We start from the raw sequence: 22,677 nt of genomic DNA on the forward strand, positions 1-22,677 counted from the left end.
GAGACATCCATAGAACTATAGAAGCAATAAACACTAGACCTTTTGGTTGCACATCACATTCTCTCACTTAGCTTGGTTTCCCCATTGCTTTGATTGGCCTAACAGTAATTAACTTCTTTCTTATTTTTAAAAGACTTTGATGGGAAAAAAGTGCTTCATTTGCAAAGTTGCAGTAATAAAGCTGGCCATTAAGAAGGAAAACCCAGAGATTGATTTCACTGCACAATATAATAAAAGAACAAATGGGGCTATTAAAGCAGAAATTTTCATCTTAAAATCTGTGTTCAGTCACTAGGATCCAGCCATGTTACAGAAACAAAAAGCCATCTAGCTCCTGGGAGGGATGCTCCATGCCACTGTGTATTTTGTGTTTAGGATGTAAAAGAAAGCCTCAAATTTTAACTAAATATTTTCCAATTCTACTTATCTTAATAATCATTTTGACTTCTGTTCAGCCCCATCTCCACCCTTGTCCTCATGCTAAAGTAGCCTGTTTTATCTCCCCCTTCTACTTACTCCCTATTATTACTTAATTTGCTTCCCTTTTGTCTTGAAAGGAAACTTCGGACGACTTCGGGACATCGCAGCGATACGTTTGCCATCCCACTGGCGATTTACATTCTAATGTGAAATGGCAAACAAATGTACATATAAGGAAGGAGTAACAAAAACAAGGCATATGCAACAATGCCTGCAAGCTTCCACATTCTCTGCAATGAGGACTAACCCTTGGAGGTAGTTGGGAAGGATTTTAAAAAGGGTAGTTAATGTTAAAGTAAAAAAATCTACAGTCCTCTGGTTGTTAGGGTTGTTTAGGGCATTAACAACATATAGGGAATACAAAAATCAACAACAATCAAGATTGTAAGCTCTTTTGGGCAGGGCTCTCTTCACCTCTTGTATAGGTTATTGATTGCTTTATATGTTACTCTGTATGTCAAATGTATGAAACCCACTTATTGTACAGCGCTGCGGAATATGTTGACGCTTTATAAATAAATGTTAATAATAAACTGCATCATCATTGAGCATTTATTTTCAAGGTTTCAGTGGCAGTGACCTCAGCGACTGCATAAGAAACAATGAAAGTCTAGTGACTTCCTCCCCCCAGTAAATAAAACATTATTACCCCAGTCTAGTGCACTTCTTTCATGAAAAAATACACCAATCTGGAGTACATGCTATAGGAGTTCTGTACCACCATCTACACTCATTTTCCTAGGGATTCCTTGTCCTGCCCTGAACCAGCACATCAGGTACATGGTTTTACCCAAGTAAACAATTTTCCCTTGGGGGGGTGAATAACAAATTGGAACCCCCACTGACTTTTCTTTTCCATTACACTGAATTCTGGAAAGAGACAGAAAAGAAAGACTTATAATGAATCATTATTAAAATATAATATGCTAAGTTCATTTTAGTGAACTTGCCCTTTAAAAACACAAAAATCAAGAAAGAAATCTGTCTGGCACAGCTCTGAATGAGCTAACTGATTATTTCTCGCCATGCACACAGCGCAAGTGAGCCTGCACATATGATATCAGCTCTTGTGCCAGTCTGCAGCAGGAGCTTTCTTTCATTGCTGAGATTTTACTACAAAGCCAGGGTATTTTGAAATAAACTAGGAGCTACATTATTTATTAGGCTGTTCAGTGGTTTCTAGCTACATTTTCTCTTAATCGTCTCTGCAAAGCTGACAGAGAAATCACCTTCACCAGGAAAAGCAACAGGGATACATTTAAAACATGTTGCTAAAGGGAAAGCAATTAATTGCAGAAAAAAAATATACTGCAAACCAATTGTGCCATGGCATGACCTTCAGTGCCAGCCACAATCTGTGCTCCCTATGATTCTGGGCCTGCAATCTGTAGCTGTAACAGGAAAGAACGATGTTTACAAATGTCATGTTTTAAAGGTACAAATCTGAGTTGTAGTGGCAGCTGTATTAAAGCAATCTTTCACAGAGCCATCACACCTATCCACACACCTTCATAAATTGTATTCTGAGCCATATCCAAATCTACAATTTTGGCAACAAAGGAATGTTCTGTTCACTTGAAAGTGAAAATCTCAGCAGATTTGCTTAAGTCACATTTAAGCACATGTTTCTATTAAAGGCCTTTCTGCATTTCTACCAATAAATGATTCTGTCAACCTGAGATCTGCTAAATACATCTAATGCAGCTAATCATATTCCTGGATTAGCGTGCTGACATTTCAGTACAGTACATGCACATATGAGGAGGACCAGGAATAGTATAAAAGCTCATTTCCCCCTATAATGAAGGTTAGATGTTTCTTTCGTGAAGCCTTTCAACATTTACCCTTTAGTCATATACTATTTGTAACCGTCACCACTGTGTCAATAAGAAGCTTCACTTTGTGACATTTCACTCCAACACCAATAATCCGATACACTGCTGGAAATAAGACTTTGGTCTCAGCAGGAATATTTCAGTAAAACGATCCAAAACAAACAGGAAAAATGCCCTAATTGCACTTGAAAAGCCTGAGCTGGAGTTATTATACTTTTATGAAGCTTTTTGTCTATGCTGTTTTACAATTTAACGGGTACCATGCTGATATAAGGGCTGGGTGCCAAGATCCATGCAAGTTCATTGGCTGTATACTGAATAATGACTTTTTTTTAAAGGAATTCTAAAGCTTAAAAAAATAGGTGTAAAGGTTTCAGGTGCTTATGAGCAAATACAATATCAAATAATAGGCTTTATTTTGATTTATTGTACAGTGGCTTTATTTTAGGACACAACAATTTTCCTTTATAAATATCATAATGATAGATAGATGATTTATTGATCGATAGATAGATAGCCCAGCCCACAAACTGTGACATACCTACTTTCACAGCAAGGGTGCAAGAACAGAGTGGGTATTTTCACCATATACACATAGATACACTGCCATGATTTTTATGGTGTACTTAATTCTAAATTACACTGATTACATAGCAAATAATTCCCTTTATCATTTAAAATTTTATTCTTGAATCAATAAATGTAATTTTTTTTAGCTGCAATACTGGCGTGTAGGCAGCCATCAGTGCATTGTGTCTGATCCTGAGCTTTCAGAAGGAGCCAGCGCTACACATTAGAACTGCTTTCAGGTAACCTATTGTTTCTCCTACTCCCATCAGGGGAGACACTTGCCTCAGGCAGCAGCGCCCGGCAAAATAACAGGGGCAGCAAAAAAGGTGCTCCTGGTAACTTAATGAGCCAAAATTCCAATTTCTCTTTAAGAGAAACCGTAGTATTAAAATATATTTTGTAAATTTTTTTTGCTATTTGTTAATTATTTAAATTTTTGTTCTGCAGTTTGGAATTTAAATTATTATCTGGATACTGGAGTCTCACCCTCACTCTTTATTAATACTAATACCTAAGGACTACACTATTTTCAGTATGCTGTGGTCAGATAACATTTCACATTTCATGTTGGAAGAAGAATGGAATAGCAAACAGTAAAAATTTGAGTTAAGTGTAAGTCACCAACAATATTGATCTTGGAGTGTCAGTTTCATCTCAAATAATGGATAAATATTACTTATTACTTTGTACACAAAAAAAGATCTATTTTGCATAGTAATAATAATAGTTGCTGCTTTCAGTCCTGTTGTTGCTTTCAGTCCTGTTGCTGCTGTGTCTGTTCCCACAGAGGTTGATGTACTCCAGTGCAATATGTTCATTTTGGGGAAAAGCATAAAGCAGTTTATGTTCTCCTGCTGTTTAAATATCCCAGTTGGGAGACCTATCTGCTCTGTTCCAATATAATTCCCCCATAAGCACATTATTATCCGAATCATATTCCTGAACACAGGTATCCATTCCACTTGTTAATGGCTTTAGTGGAAAGAGACGGAAGACAGAAAATGATGATCCATGACTTTTAGGATTTGTGCAGCTGTGCGGGTTGAGTGTTGTAAGGGATGTATCTAAACATGAGCCAGATATTTGGAAGACCTCCAAATAACTGTAACACTGTAAGAATTGCTTCCAGTATTCTAATACAGAGCATATTCCTGGCTGCAAGAAACACTGAAAGTTGATGAGCTTTTTCAAGATGCTTAGTCAGATCACTAAGTTATAGAGCAGATGTATGAATCTGTGAAAATAACATTGTGAATGTATCAAACAAGGATTGCTTAACCTCAGTGTGAAAGCCTTGTCACATATCTTAATCTTCCTACTTTTTAATCATATATTCAGAAACACTTCTCCTATTTTCACCCAAAGGTCTACTGAATTACTTGAACGAATTGCATTCATTGGCACAAGCATACACTGTGCAAGAAGAACCCTTTGTGAGTAGCACACACAATTAGAACTGGACCTTTTTATGGCATAAACCAGTGCTATCCAAGGGCCGGAATTTCTCAGCATACATAGTGGAGGGCTGCTAATGGAAGCCAGTTTTGACCACTCCCCTTTTTTAAACGGTACCCACCTCAAACCACACCCATGTTATGACAAGAGCTTTTAAGACCATGCCCACATTAATGGTGGTAGCACAGCAAAAACCCAAATGCTTGGTGCTCACTGCGGGGATATCAACCGTCATTCATATGTGAAAGAATTATATTATCATTATCATATTAAGACACAAACTTAAATCCATATGCCTCATCCTCCCCTGTGGTTAGCACAGCAACCCCCAGCACGTACTCACCTTGGCCAAGGACCATACATAGACTTAATGCCAATATTATTAGTAGGGAATTTGGGTACTCCATTTCTCATTGTTTATTAGGTGCATCTAGACCAAATTCCTCTGTGCAGCTATGTTTGCATAGCACTTCCATACTGGGATGTTTTTTAACCATCATAACCAGCTATCAGTGCACACGCTGTGGGAACTCACACATTTACCTTCTGTTTTTAGCCAGCAGTACAGTATGTGTGTCCTCACTCAGTGACTAATGATCTTAAGCTAAATTCACATTAAATAAAACACAAAGCACCTTCACAAAAATGATGGCTTCATTTTATTTTTTCCACACAAACACTCACTAAAGATCCACCAATTTTGTGCAGCGTTGACAGAACTCATTCATTTTCATGCCAAAGAAAGTAACACTGAACAAATGGAATGAATAAATATAGTATGAATTGTAAAGACAGGGAAAATTCAGATGACAATAAGCTGGAACCAAGTCTAATTTCCTGTGTGCATTAAACGGAAACAGATAAGAGAAATCCTTCACCTGTCTCTGACAGAAAAGCTAAATATTCTATAGCCAAAGATCATTTCATGCATAGATATGTATGCTCTTGTTATCAAGAAATCAGGTTGGATTCTGTTAAAAGGCATTTAAAGCCCCAGGCCAAGTTGTTCCGTGGTAGTTTCAGGTACAGGTAAGTGAACCTATCAAACTTTAGTTCAAACCAAAGTCAAACATTGAAGATCTGCCAAATATTGGCCTGAGAGAACAGGGCTGCTGTTTTGTTTGCAGTAAGCAATAATTTCTCTCAAATAACAAACATTTTCCAGGACCGAGAGTGCATGTCACTAGCAAACATATTATAGCCAAGATTCTATGGGGCATTAAAATAATTTGGTTTGTAACATAATAATATAGTAAGACACATCTATCAAATTCAACCTTTTATGTCTATATATATAAACCTGCCTTATTGCTAGTTGATTCAGAGGAAGGCAGAAAAAAGACTTCCGAAGCCTCTCTCATTCGCCGCAGAGGGTGAAAAAATTACTTCTTGACTACAAGATGGCAATCAGACCAGTTCCTGGATCAATTACAATGAGCTATCTTTCATGTATTTCCTCACTTGCTAAATAGCCATCCAACCCCTTCTTGAAGCTACCGTATCTAATGTATCAGCCAGTACAACTAATTCTGGAGACAAAAACAGCATGGCCTATTCTAGATGGGGCCTTACCAGCACTCTGTAAAGTGGAAGAATGACACCCTCGTACTGCGAATCTATGCCCCTTTAATACAGCTCAAACCTTGTTTGCCCTTGCAGCTGCTGCCTGGCATTGCTTGCTACAGCCAAGTCCTTTTTCATTATGGATTTGCCTATTGCAGTCCCATTAAGGGTATAGTTGACCTGCATATTTTTACATTCCAAGTGCATAACCTTATATTTATTGACACAATCTCATTTAGCCGCCAAATTGTCAGTTTGTCAAGATCCTGCTGCAAGGATGCCACATCCTGGATGGAATTAATTGGTCTGCAGAGTTTTGTGTCATCTGTAAACACTGATACATTACTTATAATACCTTCCCATAAGTCATTAATAAACAAGTTAAACAAAAGAAGACCCAGTACAGAACCCTGAGGGACCCCACTGAGAACCTTATTCCAAGTAGAGAATGTACCATTAACAACCACCCTCTGTACCCGATCCTGTAGCCAGTTTCCTATCCATGTGCAAAGTCCAATAGACCTTAGTTTAGAAAGCAGTCGTTTGTGGGGCTCTGTTTCAAATGCTTTGGCAAAATCCAAATATCTACTGCATCCCCACTGTCCAGCTGCTTAGTAGCCTCATCATAAAAAGCAATTAAATTGGTCTGACATGACCTGTCCTTCATAAAGCCATGCTGATTACTGCTCATAATGCCATCATGGATGTCAAACTTACTGGCCTATAATTGCAATCACAATGCCTTTTTAAATATAGTAAATACATCAGCTTTTACCACATGAAAGCAAAGGAAATAGAGGCCGGTAAAAAACTGACTCTAGCTCTCTCAGTAAACAAGGGTATATTCCATCTGGCCTTAGTGGCTTGTTCACATTAATTTTGACTATTTTTTACTATTAAATGGGTGGTTCACTTTTAAGTTAACTTTTAGTAAGTTATAGAATGACCTATTCTAAGAAACTTTTCAATTGGTCTTCATTATTTATTTGTTTATTTTTTTAATTATTTGCCTTATTCTTTCAACTCTTTGCAGTTTTTAAATAGGAGTCACTGACTCCAGCAGGCAAAAATCTATTGCTCTTTGAGGCTACAGTGTTATTGTTTTTGTTACTTTTTGGAACTTTCTTTTTTATTCAGGCCCTCTCCTATTCATATAACGGTCTCTCATTCATATCACTTCCTGGTGGCTAAGGTAACTTGAAATAAACTGAACTGAAAAATGAAATAACTAAAAAATTACAAATAATAAAAAAATGAAGACTAATTGCAAATTGTCTCAGACTATTACTATTAACCCTTCATACATCATATAAAAAGTTAAAGGTGAACAACCCCTTTAATATAATAAAAAAAAAACTTTTTGGGGTTAGTCTTTGCCTCTACTGCAATGTGCTCCTCATTTTCTATCTTTGCCTTCCGAATTGCTGTTTTACATTCATTAAATGCAGCTTCTGTCCCCTCTGACTTTAATTTGTCTATTATTTACCTCCAAATTAAGCCACATTAGGTTGTGCTTAATGCTTTTATATTTACTTCTTAAGGGTATATTTTTTTCTGTTGGCTCTTCAACAACCTGTGACATAAAATTGTCATGCAACAAGTTTATAAACTTGATTAGTGGTATATGGCAATATGGATGGACACATCCCTTACAATTTGGACCTTTGGCCAAGCATCACAAACCAAAAGTCAGCTTGGGTATATTTGGCCAAAAGTATACATGGTTCTAAGATCTGCACTTCCTGTTGAATGAGAAGTATCCAGCACTTGCTACCATACATAAATACATAAATCATAAGGTAAGATGCAGGAGGAACTAGCAGTGGTTCAATCAGTTTTACCATTGGTCTAGCTAGGGAAATCTCATTTTATGAGATTTATGAGATTGTGTTAGTATATGCAGATAATTATAAAAGCATACTCCCCAAGTGCTCCAGGCTGTATTGCAGGAGCCTTTATAGTTGAAGTAATTGATCCCCACCAAAAGGGTTTCAAGTATACTGTAAGTCTCTAACTTAGTCTAGTGGTCTTTTTAAAACCTCTGACCATTAGCTCTTAGAGTGGATCTACCTCCAATGTATCCTTTTCTTGCATTATAAAAGAAAGTGTAGCTCTGAGCCACAGTCCAGTATACATTCATTCAACATTTTCAATAGTTTTTTTAATTAAATGAAAGTGCTTTTAAAAGCAGTATATGTACGGCTATTTATATTCTCTACTGTGTGATTCTGACTTTGTAAACAATGCAGCAGAAAACCAGCTCATTAACAGGCATGGAAGAGATCTGACTTAAGCTACATTGTGTCAAGAGTCAGAAAAAGGAGCAAGTTCAGAGAATGGAAAGGTATAAGCAACTGCTTTTAATACAAATGGCATTTCCAAATAACTTTTAAAGCCCAATTTTAATTAATGTGTATTTGTGAAATCGCTTAGAAATACATCTCCTTTCATTATGAGAGAAAAGAATATATCTTTTTTTAAATCCCCAAAACCCCCATAACCCACTAATAATGTGAAAGCCAGAGATGACATCACTCAGAACTTTGAGTTTTCTTAGATGTTTGCATTGTCATGTGTAATATGTTTTTAAAGTCTGCTTTTATAGGTAGTACAGCACACTAATTTCCAATTTCCATGGCATTAGGTATTACAATTTCAACATAAGGTCAGTTAACTTCAAGTATATTAATTGTCATTTGAAGATGCATCCTGTATTACAGTAGCTGCATGGAGACAAAAGGTTAATGATAAACAATTACCAATAATGCTTTGCATAACTTAGGCACCATTACAGATAGATCGCAGCATTCAGAAGGGAACTTGAGCTCTAATGGGTTGTTAGATAATGAATTTTAGTGGTGAGCTCAGACGTGCTGCCCTTTTAAGTCCTATGAACAGCTAAGCAAAGAAACAATAAAAACCTCTAATAATTGGTCTCATCGGTTAGTTGTCTGAATTTTCATAGTGTAACCTCTCATTAAAATGCACCATAGGCCATCTTTGTTTTGGCAAGGTTATTTTCCACCTCCTGATTGGGGCTGCCTATCGCAGGGCACAAGTTAAATGCTATAGATCTTACATTTCTAGCTTTTAAATTTGTTTCCACCATCTTAAAGGTAAATTCGTTTTTCAGTTTGCAATAATTATACACTTTTTTTTTTAGTTCCATACCCATGAAACCTGTTTATTATTACAGGTATGGGACCTGTTATCCGGAAACCAGTTATCCAGAAAGCTCCGAATTACGGAAAGCCCATCTTCCATAGACTCCATTTTAATCAAATGGTTCAGAATTTTGCTTTTTCTGTAGTAATAAAACAGTACCTTGAAATTGATCCCAACTAAGATATAATTAATCCTTTTTGGATGCAAACCCATCCTATTAAGTTTAATTAATGTTTTATTGATTTTTTAGTAGACTTAAGGGTATGGCGATCCAAATTACGGAAAGACCCCTTATCCGGAATAGCCTTGGTCCCGAGCATTCTGGATAATGGGTCCTATACCGGTACCAATCATCTATTTTTCTGTTTTCACCACTCAAATAACATGATAGAGGAACAAAGACACAAATAAACTGACCATTGGCCAATGAATATACTGTAGCGTAGACCTAATTCATAGAGCTCCAATCAAGGCACTGGAAAGCTACCATGCTGAGCAACTTTTCAGCGGTTTTAAATGCATCAAACAAAATTTGCAAGAGATATTATTTAGCTACGCATTTTAGGAATAGGCATGGAGGGCTGGGCCTTACAAATACATTTGAGGGTCACATCTGGCCTACAGGCCTTTAATAGATCAGCCTCGCCCTACAAAATAATGTTCTATGCTTATGCAATATTTTTGTCAACAGTATGTTGCACCGTTATGCATGTACAGTAAATATAAAATACACGTACAACCTGATATCCAACAACCCAAAGGCATACTACTCTACTCTAGTTTGGAATTCCCATTAAAAGGACCCTCTGATGCTCTGCTTTTGATTTGTCCCCCAACAATATCTGTTATGGCAAATACTTACAAATATTTTAAAGCATATACATTCAAATAGAAACAAAATTACTTTTATCATAATGTCTCCTTGACAGGATTAACCACTAGCAATGTGCTTTTCCAGACAGACAATCCTATTATGGATTATATTGGATATAGCCACCTATTTCATTCCTTGTATGTATACAGTATTGAAAAGGACTGCATCACATTCTGAGATATCAAACAACAAGGTTGCTGTATTTTATAGCTATTGCACACATTTTTGCCACAAAGCATATTAAGCAAAAGTATAACTTTAAAGGGCAACTTGAGACCTAATAACAATCCAACCTTATAGCAGAGAGATGTTTATCAACCAATATATAAACAATTTATCTATTACTGTATTACATAACCTGCAACTCCCACTACATAACCAGCAAGTGACTGTGCGCTGCTGTGCCTGGGTAGACAGGGTGCCAAATTGGCATTACATGGTGAATCTAGACTTTAAATGGCAGAAAAATGAAGATCATGTGTTTTTGCATGAAATTATGTGATTTCTACAACGTTTTCATGGCACTGCAGGTATGGCGCAGGGTATATCAAATCCGGAACAAAAGAGCAAATCAGTTTAAAAACTGCATGACCCTATAAACGATGACTGACTTGTTCCGTTTTCTGCTCATCTTCTTGTACATAACCATGTCCTAGAACTAATCTGTGCAAGAGTCTGTTTAGGTGATCTCCTTTGAACTCAAAAGAGTTTTTGCCCATTCAGTTATATTATATACTATAATAGTCTCTTCCTTTAGAAATGAGAGAATGTCAAAGCTCAGCAGCCATCTGCAAATAACTGTAGGTGATTAGTGAGCACCATCAGGGAAGCTGGAGATGATCACTGCTGACTAGTAGCAGATATTTGCAGACCCCAGCACTTTATGAATACAAAGGGTGTTTTGAGGTGGGAGCATCTTCTTGTGTTTAGAAAAAAAAAACATAATACACAAAGAAAAGCCCTTATTTTTAGCACAAAACTTGCTATTGTCTGTGTGTTTGATTTTGTGTATTTTAAAATAACAGAGAAAGAAAATGAAATGTGAGCACATAAATGACGTGTGCCACTGCCGCCAGAATATGGCAGTTATCAACACCCTATGATCCCTGCTGATAGCTGGAAAGCAACTGGTGCTAGTCCCAAACATGTGATCAGCCAAAGATGAGTTATCATTGTCTGCGGTCCCTATCTGTCACTTGGCAGCACGCCTTTGGAAAAACTTTTGTGGCAGTAAAATGGTCCATCTCCTGAACACTAATAGTTTTGTTTTTGTAATGTTATACACTTGCCATAAAACCTGATCATAGAAAGACACTGAGCTGAGCAAATTTGCACCTATGCAGTATCCTATGGCAACCAACCAAATGTTTGCTTTCACTGTTCTACCAGCAGCTGATTGAAGTCTAATCACTGACTGGTTGCTATGGGATACTGCAGAGGTGCAAATTTGCCCACTGTTTCTAAATGAGCACCAATGATTCTTTTCTTTTCATAGCCATTATGAGAAATTATAAATCTATAACTAATTTCTTTTGAGACAAATTTAAGATCACATATAACATCCCCCATATGTAATAAAAGGCACAAAGTTTGCCCAAGTGCATTAACCCCTAGCAACCAGTTAGATGTTTGCTTTTAAAGAGGTGACCAGTAAATGCTACCTGCTAATTGGCTGCAGGATTTAAGTCATAAAACCTGTAGCAAACTGCACCTTTAATTAAATATCCCAATTTAAATGGTATAAATATGGATGGTGCTATATAATTTTTAATTTATTTGGGGAAAAAGCAATGGGTTACAAGTAGTGATATGGAAATGTTTTTGTCAGGCATGGAATGCAGCAACATTTTTTTATCAACAAATTATATCATGAAATTGCTGCAAAATTTTACAGCAAATTTTCTTGCCACGCAAAAAAAGTGAGAAAATGCAGAGAAAAAAATACTTATTGACGTTAATGCATTTTGCAAGTAAAAACCCCGACAAGTAATGTCTATAGACTTCTACATGTTTTGCAAATTGTCAAATTGTCACAGCTTTGTGAATTTTTCAGCAAAGCAAAATGCAATAGATCTGCTCATCACTAGCCATTAGTTCTAGCTACTAGTTTCTAAAAAGTAATAGGCAACCCTACAGGTCAGCGAACTACAAGTCTCAGGATCCCCCAGATGTTCAAGGCTGTAAGTGGATTCTAGGAGTTGTAATTCAACAGCATCTGGGGGGATCAAATATTGCACACCACTGCCATTAACAGTTACAGTCAAATTAGTACAGTAACAATAAGATAGAAATAGAAATAAAATAGTCAATGTATATGTGTCTTCCATGATGTAATCCTAAATTATTCTTATAAATAGAACATAGTGATGTCATCAGTTAAACCTGGTGCTTAGGGATGTATTTTGTGTCATGATTCATTAAAACTTGCATAATATATAACATCTCCAAGTTCCATGACGTATAAGAGCAAAAGGCCTTCCCCCATATGTAATAAAATTTAAGAGGGGTAATGTAATAAAAGTCACTAAGTTTAACTAGGGGGTACATTATTATTCCGCCTTCATGTGCATGCTGAGTATTTATTTAATGAATAACCATGTAAAAGACAAATACAGACCACATACTCTGTATAGCAATTTATCTAACCATAACATTTTGTTATTGCAACAAAAGATAGTGAGTTTATTTTCCAAACTACAAGCCCATAGATCAAACTGTGCGCCTTGATTTACTGTTTAATTTATAAGGCTGCTTTTCAGTCCTCTCAGAAAAGATTTCAACAGCATGTAAAGTTTACAGCTTTACATCTGAAAGTGTTTTTTTTTGCCAGAGCTGGTCTGTGCCATGTAATAATTTATTGCTCGGCTGTTTGACTGATCAGTGATTTATTAACTAGTAGACTGTACATCTACTGCAGGCCAGAAATATGCAACCTACTAACAAACTGTACTTTGAGACAACACAAATGTATCAATAAATTTGTATTCTGCAGAAAAATAGTCAGAGCAGAATATTGTTAGCTGCACAAGTGTGATTGTTGTTCCATTATAGTTGTATCAAGGAATGTTGCTAAAAGTACCACCAGTATTGCATGTTCAGGGCCAAACTATATCAGTAACCCGACTATCTATAAACTGCTTCACAATATATGAATAGTAATTGTTTCTTTCCCCCAAACCTTTTTCAAAGAGCAGTGGTCATTACAGTTGCAGAAGTATTGTACTCCTTCTTTTATTTGTTTCTAGATGCCACATTTTGCAGGTGAATAAGAAGAAACCGGAAGATGAAAAGCATCACACTCAGCCCTTTCTCCAAATGTCATAAAAATGTGTTGCCAAAGACTGTGTGGCATTAGTCTCTCTAGCAGTCATGTATGGGACAGCTAACTTCTGTGGAAGAACTGTATTTTGTATTCCACTTGATGAAGAGATAAATGTAAAAATAGAAACGATTTTAATGGGGAGCGTGGGCCTGACTTTTTACCTTTCACGTTCTTCCTTCATTTTTTCAACTTCATTTTCCTCCTCCTTAAGAGTGCCTTGCTTTTGGTTACCTTTTTCTTCCTTCTTCTTAATAAGCCTGATGGGAACAAAGGAAGAGACTAAGGATCAGGAAAAAGATTTAGTTACACATTTTCCGAATACAACGGCCTGGCTGCTTTTGCAGTACAAGTATATGGAATTCTTCACTTTGTCAACATATTCTACATCCTGTATTAAAGGCAGGATGCTAGCTCTCACAGTAGATAGATATACTAAGCAAACATCTTCTAAAAAGTCATTTTGAATAAACTCTGTATGCAAATGTATTTTTCAGTACAAAAAACAGATTTCTATATTTAGATACCGAGCTGTTTTGATGGTACAGAGCAATTTAATTCACTGAAGGAAGAGGAGCACAAAAGCTGCTAATTTTAATCTCTCCCACAGACCACAAACCTATGTCCTGCTATTCCTAACTGCCATGCAAGTAAAACAAAGAAGAAAAAATATACAGACAAAGTCACCAGGACTAGCCAAGCAATTTGCTTCTGAAACATAATATTTGTTTGGTGTTTAAGATAAGGGACTTATAGGAGAATATTAGCTTGGAGTCTGATTACTTCCTGCAAAGGCTCAAAACATACCTGTGACTAATTAATTATCCATTCATTTCCTGGTTTTAATTCTAAGTCCTTTGTTTATACAAATATTTCACTTAATTAAATTATTCCCTTTGTATTTTTTTAAACTGAGCAACGTATCCCCCAATGGGCTTTCCCAAAACAAGGTTTCAAACAGCACACATATTGCACAATAGATGTCCTGCTAAATTAAGTATTCTTGTGTTTCACTGCTCTACAAATAGTGAATTAGTTCATTAGTAACCGAGGAACATAACTATATGTATTTAGCTAAAAGGTTATTCCATGATGAAGAGTATGCTGCTTATGCCAAAATGGCAATGTCAATATAAAGCCCCTTCTGAGAATCATATGTGAAGAAGCAATTGGTGGTTGATCATTTTAAAGCACTGAAGCTCTAAACAAACAGGAGGTCAAAGAGACAAACAAGGGGAGGCAAACAAAAGTTCCTGCCTTAATTTTCTAAACAAGGGCCCTTGACTTTTGGGCAGGACCTGATTAGAGGAATAAGTTTACTGTGGGAGACTAATCTCCTGCAAATGCTTTCTCACCAGCAATAATGTCAATCTTCAGTGGGAAAAATACATGTTGTTTTGTTTTTCTGAAGTCACTTAATATTCTACGCAATATTCCATGGTTTTTCAAAATTTGCCGGTGTGAAAACTTAAGCGTCACTCGCAAGGCAACTGCCTTGAAAGTGACGCTTAAGTTTTCACACCGGCAAATTTTGAAAAACTATGGAATATTGCCAAAATTCAGTCAGTGGGAAGGCAAAAGTAAGGCATTTTGCTACAACTTGATTTCACAGAAAAAATCCCATGTTTCCAATGTCTTCTAAACCCATGCCCAGAAAGCTTCATAGATAGACAAGGGCAGGCCCAGACTGGAATTCAAAATAGGCCCTGGCATTTCAAGTAGAAAAAAGGCCCAGACTGCCCCACATAGGCCCAATAAATAGTGAGTGTCTATGGCATCTAACAGAAGCCCTTCTAGCATTTGCCAGAATCCACAGAATGGAAGTCCAGGCCTGGAGAAGGGGAGGGTAGGGAGGATACCAAACCCACATGGTAAAAAGCAAGGGGCTATAGATAATACAGATATGGGACCTATTATCCAAAATGTTTGGGGCCTGCGGTTTTCCAGATAAGGGGTCTTTCCATAATTTGGATCTGAATAAATTAAGTCTACTAAAACATTAAATAACCCAATATGCTTGTATTGCCTTCAATAAGGATTATCTGTACTAGGGAGAAAAATGTACTCATCCTTACAGCTTAATAATGGTTTTTTGTAGTGAGTCGGAATACTATATAATCTCACAGTATACTTTGCATAATTAGAAAAATGCTGGTGCCTGATTTTTTTAAATGTATAATGAACAGGCTTTGAAGCACAAATTGCTAAACAGTACATGGGTTAAATGATTCTCCGCTACTCTGAATCTGAAGGACTAGTCTTTTTATATCTCAAAATATCATTCAAGAAATAGGAAATGGGTTAAGTTCAGAAAGAAATGGAAGCCTCTGTGGTGTGCCAAGGAGTAGTGCATGCACAAACACACACACACACCAGCCACAAGTAAAGTGATGCCTTCAAATGCTCAGCTCCCTCAGTGAAGGCAGTGCTTGCAGCAAGTCTGTGATTAAAGCCTATATCTGCAAATTATAGCACAAAGGATGCTTCTGCTTTATGACTTCCAGGTCATATTAACTCACTTCATTATTTATAAGGTCTGCTTGTCATTTTCTGAATAACTACATCTTAAAAGGTATCACATGAAAGTTGGTGCCATTTCTTAATAATCAACAGTTAATTTATGCATCTAATATCAACATATCTGTCTGCATGCATGTATTAAAGTGCACAGAGGACGTTAAATATTAGAATGTTAAAGGTAAGTACGCCCGAAAATCACCAAATGTTAGAGATAGCATTAAAAAAGAGCAATAACACATACAGATCTCTTGTAATCTAAATTCTCATTACAGGTCCTTGGTAAGGCCTCACCTTGAGTATGCAGTGCAGTTTTGGGCTCCAGTCCTTAAGAGGGATATTAATGAGCTGGAGAGAGTGCAGAGACTGCAACTAAACTGGTTAAGGGGATGGAAGATTTTAACTATGAGGTGAGACTGTCAAGGTTGGGGTTGTTTTCTCTGGAAAAACATGATTACTCTGTACAAGTACATTAGAGGGGATTATAGACAGATGGGGGATGTTCTTTTTTCCCATAAAAACAATCAACGCACCAGAGGTCACCCCTTTAGATTAGAGGAACGGAGCTTCCATTTGACGTAGGGATGCACCGAATCCACTATTTTAGGATTAGTCCAAACCCTGAATTCTTCATGAAAGATTTGACCAATTATCAAACTGAATCCTAATTTGCATATGCAAATGAAGCAACTAAGGGGTGAAAAGAACTGTGCCTGCAGCGAGGGGCAAAACATTTTGTAACAAAAAGTTACGTGATTTCAAGGATTTGGTTCGGCCAGAACTGTGGATTCATCCGAATCCTGCTGAAAAAGGATCCCAAACCGAATCCTGGATTACATGCATCCCTAATTTGAAGCAGCGTAGGTGGTTTTTCACTGTGAGGGCAGTGAGGTTGTGGAATGCCCTTCCTAGTGATGTTGTGATGGCAGATTCTGTTAATGCCTTTAAGAGGGGCCTAGATGAGTTCTTGAACAAGCATAGTATCCAAGGCTATTATGATACTAAAATCTACAGTTAGTATTAATGTTGGTATATATGGTTTATGTATGTGAGTGTATAGATAGGTCAGTATGGGTCTGTGTGTGCTGGGTTTACTTGGAAGGGTTAAACTTGATGGACTCTGGTCTTTTTTCAACCCTATGAAACTATTTGCTTCATTGCAAATAAGATGCGGTTGTTTCAAATATTTTTGCAGAATGCCAGGCATCATTTGCAGGTTCAGCATTTTAATGATGTCTGCATCCAATTCTTTTGCCACAAGTGTGCTACATCTATTGATGTAGGGGGCCGAGGGAATCCTGGATCTACTGGGTGAAATCCTTTAGCTTTAAAAATTACCAGGTACCTGAAACCCCCAATGGACACTCAGGGTTGAACTGGGCCGGTGGGCCCTCACCCTTGTAGGTCCACTAATCGAGTCCCAAACCCTAGCAACAAGTTAGGTGGAGAAGGCATGCCTGTGGGTTAAGAAAATTGCAGCTACGGTGGGGGCCCCAAAGGTGGCAGACCCAGGGGGCCCTGGACACCGACCCTGGGGTAGGTTTTTACTCTAGTTGGAATGCTGTAAGCTTCATGTTCCTATCTATCCAAGTTTGAAATAAACCTACTTTAAAAGCAATCTACTAAAATGTAAAACACATGTAAAACCTGTTTTCTTCCTTTTTAATGTGGTGGTGTCATGTTTAAAGCACTCTGCAAATGTTAAAAATGTTCTGGGTAGTATGTGTTTTTTTTAAAGGCAATGGAGCATAGAAATGTTAACACTAGTATAACAGACACACAGACACCGTGTCACCGGATAGGCCTGTTTAGCACATCACGGTGTTTAAAATGGTATGAAAATTGTTCAATATGGGAAATAGGAAATGTAGCCAAATCAAGCAAGACCAGAGCATTTACATAATAATGCTGTTTTGCAAACTGGCATAGCTGTCAAACTGAAAGCTGAAAGAGATTCAAGGTCTGCAACCTCCCCAATTTCTCAGAACCCACTGACACAACATTTTAAAACTTTTAGAACAAAAAAAAAAAGACTTTGAGATAAAAGGTTAATGCAAAATCCTACATATGTAACATATGGGTCACTAGAGTTGATGGGAATAAGAAAGCTATGGTAACTCGGGGAGTACATTGCTAAGGGAGATACAAAGGGGGGGGGGGGGGCTCAGCTAAACTGAGCAAAGGATAATTATAAAAAAAAAAATGGAAGGTAAGTAGAGAAAACAGGCTTATATTGGTGGAGAAGTGAGCTCCAATGAAATCTACCTCTTAGTGTAATACCGAGATACAGGCGTGTGATTAACCTCTTAATTTCTCTTTTTGAGAAATTTTTTACTTTTTGAACCATCCATTTAAAACTGCTGTGCAACATGCAAAAAGGCTGGGGTGTGAATGACAGACTGGGAAATGAGAAGGCTTCATTCAATATAGTTCAGCTTGGTTCAGTGATGCTAAAACCAGATATCACTTTAAATATCATAAACCACAAGAAAAAAGAAAGTTATTTACACGTCTATGTGCATTTCCTCTTTAATACAAGAATAAAGCAAACACAAAAGTGTCAACTATCATCAGTACCCTACATTGCAAATAAAGTACTTGCCAACGTCGAAATCCTGGATTTAATAGCTGTATAAGAGTTTGTCTTGGTAATGCAACTAAAGCCATACATTGAATGATTTCAATCTTTCCTAACAGAGTATATAGGTCTGGCTGACTGAGTACTGAGTAAATTATACACACAGATTTAGTTCATGTTCTTCGGATTTTCGCTGATATCTTGAAACAATGATATATTAAAACTTGTAGAATTTTAATGTTAAATGTGAGTTTATAATTACCAAATTTGATTAAGATTCAGATTTGGGTATTGCTGGAGATTCTTTTTAGATATCCTGTATGGTTCTAAAAAAAAGATTTTTTAATAACTAGCCTATTACAGTACCCAGTAGGATGAACAGATGGCTTAATTTTACCTCTGCATTCAAAACACTGCATGTAACTTTAAACCTTCTGTTAAAAGATTATCTGAGTATTAAGTCTCTTGCACATCTGCAAGTATGCAGGATCACATGTCAGGCCTGCCTCTACTGAAATGCACTGCAGTCAAATGTGGGAGATCTGACACAGACTTGTTTCAAAGTGACAGTACACCATAAGTTAGCCTTCTGTAAGTTAGATTAATACAGTAACTAGTTGTCCCACGAGAATCTACCAGGCAGCATCTTGCCAGGCACATAGCAAAACTGATAACCTGTCACAGAACAGCAGATTAACAAATAAATCAATTTTAAGCAGCAAACTGAGCCCAGTCAGGATATTATTAGTATGTCTGAAGGTTTTCATTGATCCAGATCTTAATATACTGTATCTAGTAGTGATAAGTCTAAAGCATTGGACTTACGGAGTTATTCTGAAAATACTTTGCCATTCATCAGTGGCTTGTTCAGGTCAGCTGAGATGCAGGGATGTCCCCACCATTTCAAACACTTAATGGTAGAGAACAAGAACCAAATTGCAAATAAGTTCCATTTAGGTAGGTGAAATTATAATAAAAAAACAACAAAACACAAATACAAGAGTATTGTAGAAATGATACCTATATTGGCTAACAATAAAAATACATTGCAAGCTTTCGGAGCTCTAAGGCCCCTTCATCAGGCAAAATACAAAAGAGAACTGAAATGGCACAACATTTATACTGATAGATCAGAGAGAAGTGTTCACCAGCAATAAATTAGCAAGTTACAGATAGATAGAGATAACTTGTGAAGATAGTGAAAGTAATTAAGGTTTATTAGGGTGGGTTGTAAATAGTCCAGGGGTCTGGATTCAGTCAGATCAGATAGTGTATTTAGGTAAATGTTAACTGAAACCCACTGTGCTGTGAATGTATCCAGTCCCAATGGCACAGGTCTTATTTAGGCGTGTGTTGATTTTTATGTTACTACATGCCTGCAGTTGGGAAACAGTTCGGTAAAGATGTTAAAATGGCATTGTATGTTACTGACAGGCAGTGCTGCAGGCCTCCTCTCATAATTTGTAATGGTTGATATAAATGGCCTCCTTTTTGCTTAAGAATTATCATTACCAGGCATTATCAGTGCTACTGTACTTTCCCTGGCAAGCATGTGTCAAATTCCCAGAGTAGCCTGAATTGTACTATACTGGCTCCTTACATGCATGTGTGATCTAGTGTCCTTTTGTGCAACTTTATCCTAAAGTGTGCAACCCGGGAATTTACAGACTAACCTTTGCGGAGTAGATTTATAACATCATATGAGATACTGACATTAAAGAAACTACTCTTAAAATATTAATGTAGGTTAAAAGTTACCTGTAGGTCACGTTATTTAGAGTTCCTAAACCTGACTGTTTTGCCAAGCCTGACTGTCCCTTCTCAGCCTGTCAGTGATAGCTTCTAATGCTAATGGACTCCTGCTGTACAAATACTGAATGGCAGTCCCCTCATAGAGGAACACGGGGGATCAGATAGATAATGTGAAAGAATGGGTACATTCTTTTATGGCAATATTAAAAATAGCACGCAAAGACAATGTCAATATTTCTTTAACATACGATTTATTAATTGATTAATTTTAACTTGAAAGGATAGGAGCAGTCAATAAACATCGATTTGTGAAACCGCAACAAAATCTCCTTCCACATTTTTCCAAAATAAGAGTGCCTCCGTAAATCAGGGAACTATTACTAGAAAGTAATAGCCCAAACACCCAATAACATGCCCTGGCACACTGGACCCTTCTGAGATAGGATTCCTTTCCATTAGTTCCAACATCTTTTTAAAAAAAATAGAATACTCCTTTTTCTTAAAGAGCATAAAGGCAAATTGTAGAGAGATAAGTAAATGTGAGTAGCAAATGGTACCTTTCTCAGATTCTGACATGCTACAGTTCTGGACTGGCTTACAGAAGCATAGCTCTCGGTCACGCCTGCCCAGCAGAATGCAAACCTCAGAGAATCACATCCAAGAAAGATGAATTTCATCATGTGCTCGGATGCCACAGACGTGATCTGCGAGAGGAAATTCAGCCGCAGCACTGCTGACTTGGCCATCACAGGAGATGCATATTTCGAGTGCCACTTTAAAGGTCAATAGATTTTGACTAACTTGAAATGTGCATAATGTCACTTGCTTTATTAAGCATCAATAAGAAATTATCCACAGGATGGAAAAAAAAAAAACTGTAAAGAACTCTCATCTCACAAATGATTGAATGGTGACCATGGCAACATTGTATCTGTTGTGTGAGACGTACCCAGATATCCAATATGGTTTTATTTGCTCACAGGATAATCTTAAGGACAAGGGCTTAGAAAATTCTATATTTGCATAAGGAAACAACATCAGTTAGTTGCAATAACCAGCCTGCAAGAATATTATGAATGTTCCCCTAGTGCAGATATATAACATTTAGCTAACTCAGGTATTTAGAACTGAACACTAGAATAAATGCTAAAAATCATAAATATCCAGCTTGCTATTTACAGTCCCTTAATGGATGGCATCTCCCAAAGTTTAACATATTACACCAATGGCACATAATTGCTCTGAGGAAACAATGTAGTTTAAGTTATTGATTCTTAAAAGGGGAGACAAATTTAGATGCGTTTGATAAACTGCCTTTCTAGGAAGGGGCCAAAAGAAGAGAAGAAAAGGACTCTGTAAATGTTTAGATCAGGGAAAAATTGGATAAGTGAGCAGAAAACAGATAAAACACTAATGAGGTATGATTTCAAGACCACAAAGGGACTATAAAAAACGCATACAAACTGCAAGTCTCTCTGCATGTGTTAGGTTAATTTATGCTACAGCTTAATGCTGGAAAAATACAGTTAGAAGCATTCTGGTAGTGTGATAAATTACCATTAAACATATGTCATTACAGAAAATGAAATACTTGTGCACTAATGCCTGCAGAATCAAACTTCACACGCACGCTAGAATGATGCTCCAAATTGTAAGCAAATGAGGTTAGAAGAATAATAGTTTCTCAGATTTCAAGGACATTTCCTGCACTAGAAAAGCTCTATATCCTTAACATATGTTAAGCTTTTCAGAAGATCTATGAATATTTTATTATAAGTACTACCTTGACAAAGTCAATGTTTGCCCCCTGAAATCTTCCTTGAGAATCAGGTGTTAAATCACCTCTCTAGAAAATAAGATAAGATGTCACAATATGAGAATTCAGAAATTTGTTTTGCTCATGGCAAGATTCCAGACAACATTCTGGACTGTCTACTTTTAACAGCCATCCATTGGATCAAAGCAAGAACAAAAGAAAGGGAATGCGGGAAGCTTTCTACTTGCCAGAGAAGTAGTTATGCATAATCCTAAACTTGTTCTCTCTTATTAGATCAATATGCCATCTCATTATACTATCTTTTTATTTATAATAAATAAATTGACTGCTTTTGAATGACATAATAGTTAAAGCTATCAAGTCACTGTAATTAAAAATTGTAGGGTAGTAAGTGTCTACAAATCACGACATTACTACTCTATTTTCACTTCCCCAAATGTATAAAGTAACACAGTTTTCATGTTCGTAAGGTGTGTCCCTCATTCCTACTATACGGTTAAAATGATGTAACTGGGTGAATGTATTGAACAAAGCCAGCAGCATAAAAGAAGGTCTAAAGTTGGTCAAAAATTGGCTCATTTCCTTGCAGTCTTGTCAGCCGACAGTGCAACAAAGCAGGTGTTGTTCCACAACCATAAACAATTACCAGAATTATATGTCATCACATATTATCCACCATAATTTTAGGCTTGATTGCATTTAATCAGATGGGATTAAAGGGTAGTCTATTCTGTCTGCCAATGAGCCCTCACACTGAGCAACATTCTGGCAATTAGGTCATATTTGTAATTG

At 37.0% G+C, this 22,677-nt stretch overlaps 1 protein-coding gene across 5 annotated transcripts in view; it reads right to left on the minus strand.

Annotated features, from left to right (window-relative positions):
* Positions 1-22,677, minus strand: part of pard3b (par-3 family cell polarity regulator beta) — a 673,678-nt gene that overhangs the window by 276,583 nt on the left and 374,418 nt on the right. For all 5 annotated transcript variants that reach the window (XM_031893388.1, XM_031893387.1, XM_002936393.5 and 2 more), the window contains one exon: positions 13,426-13,521. In XM_031893388.1, the coding sequence (XP_031749248.1) occupies positions 13,426-13,521 (96 nt within the window). The remainder of the gene's footprint in view (positions 1-13,425; positions 13,522-22,677) is intronic.

Source organism: Xenopus tropicalis, chromosome 9 (assembly GCF_000004195.4).
Source record: "Xenopus tropicalis strain Nigerian chromosome 9, UCB_Xtro_10.0, whole genome shotgun sequence".
NCBI classification, from domain to species: domain Eukaryota; kingdom Metazoa; phylum Chordata; class Amphibia; order Anura; family Pipidae; genus Xenopus; species Xenopus tropicalis.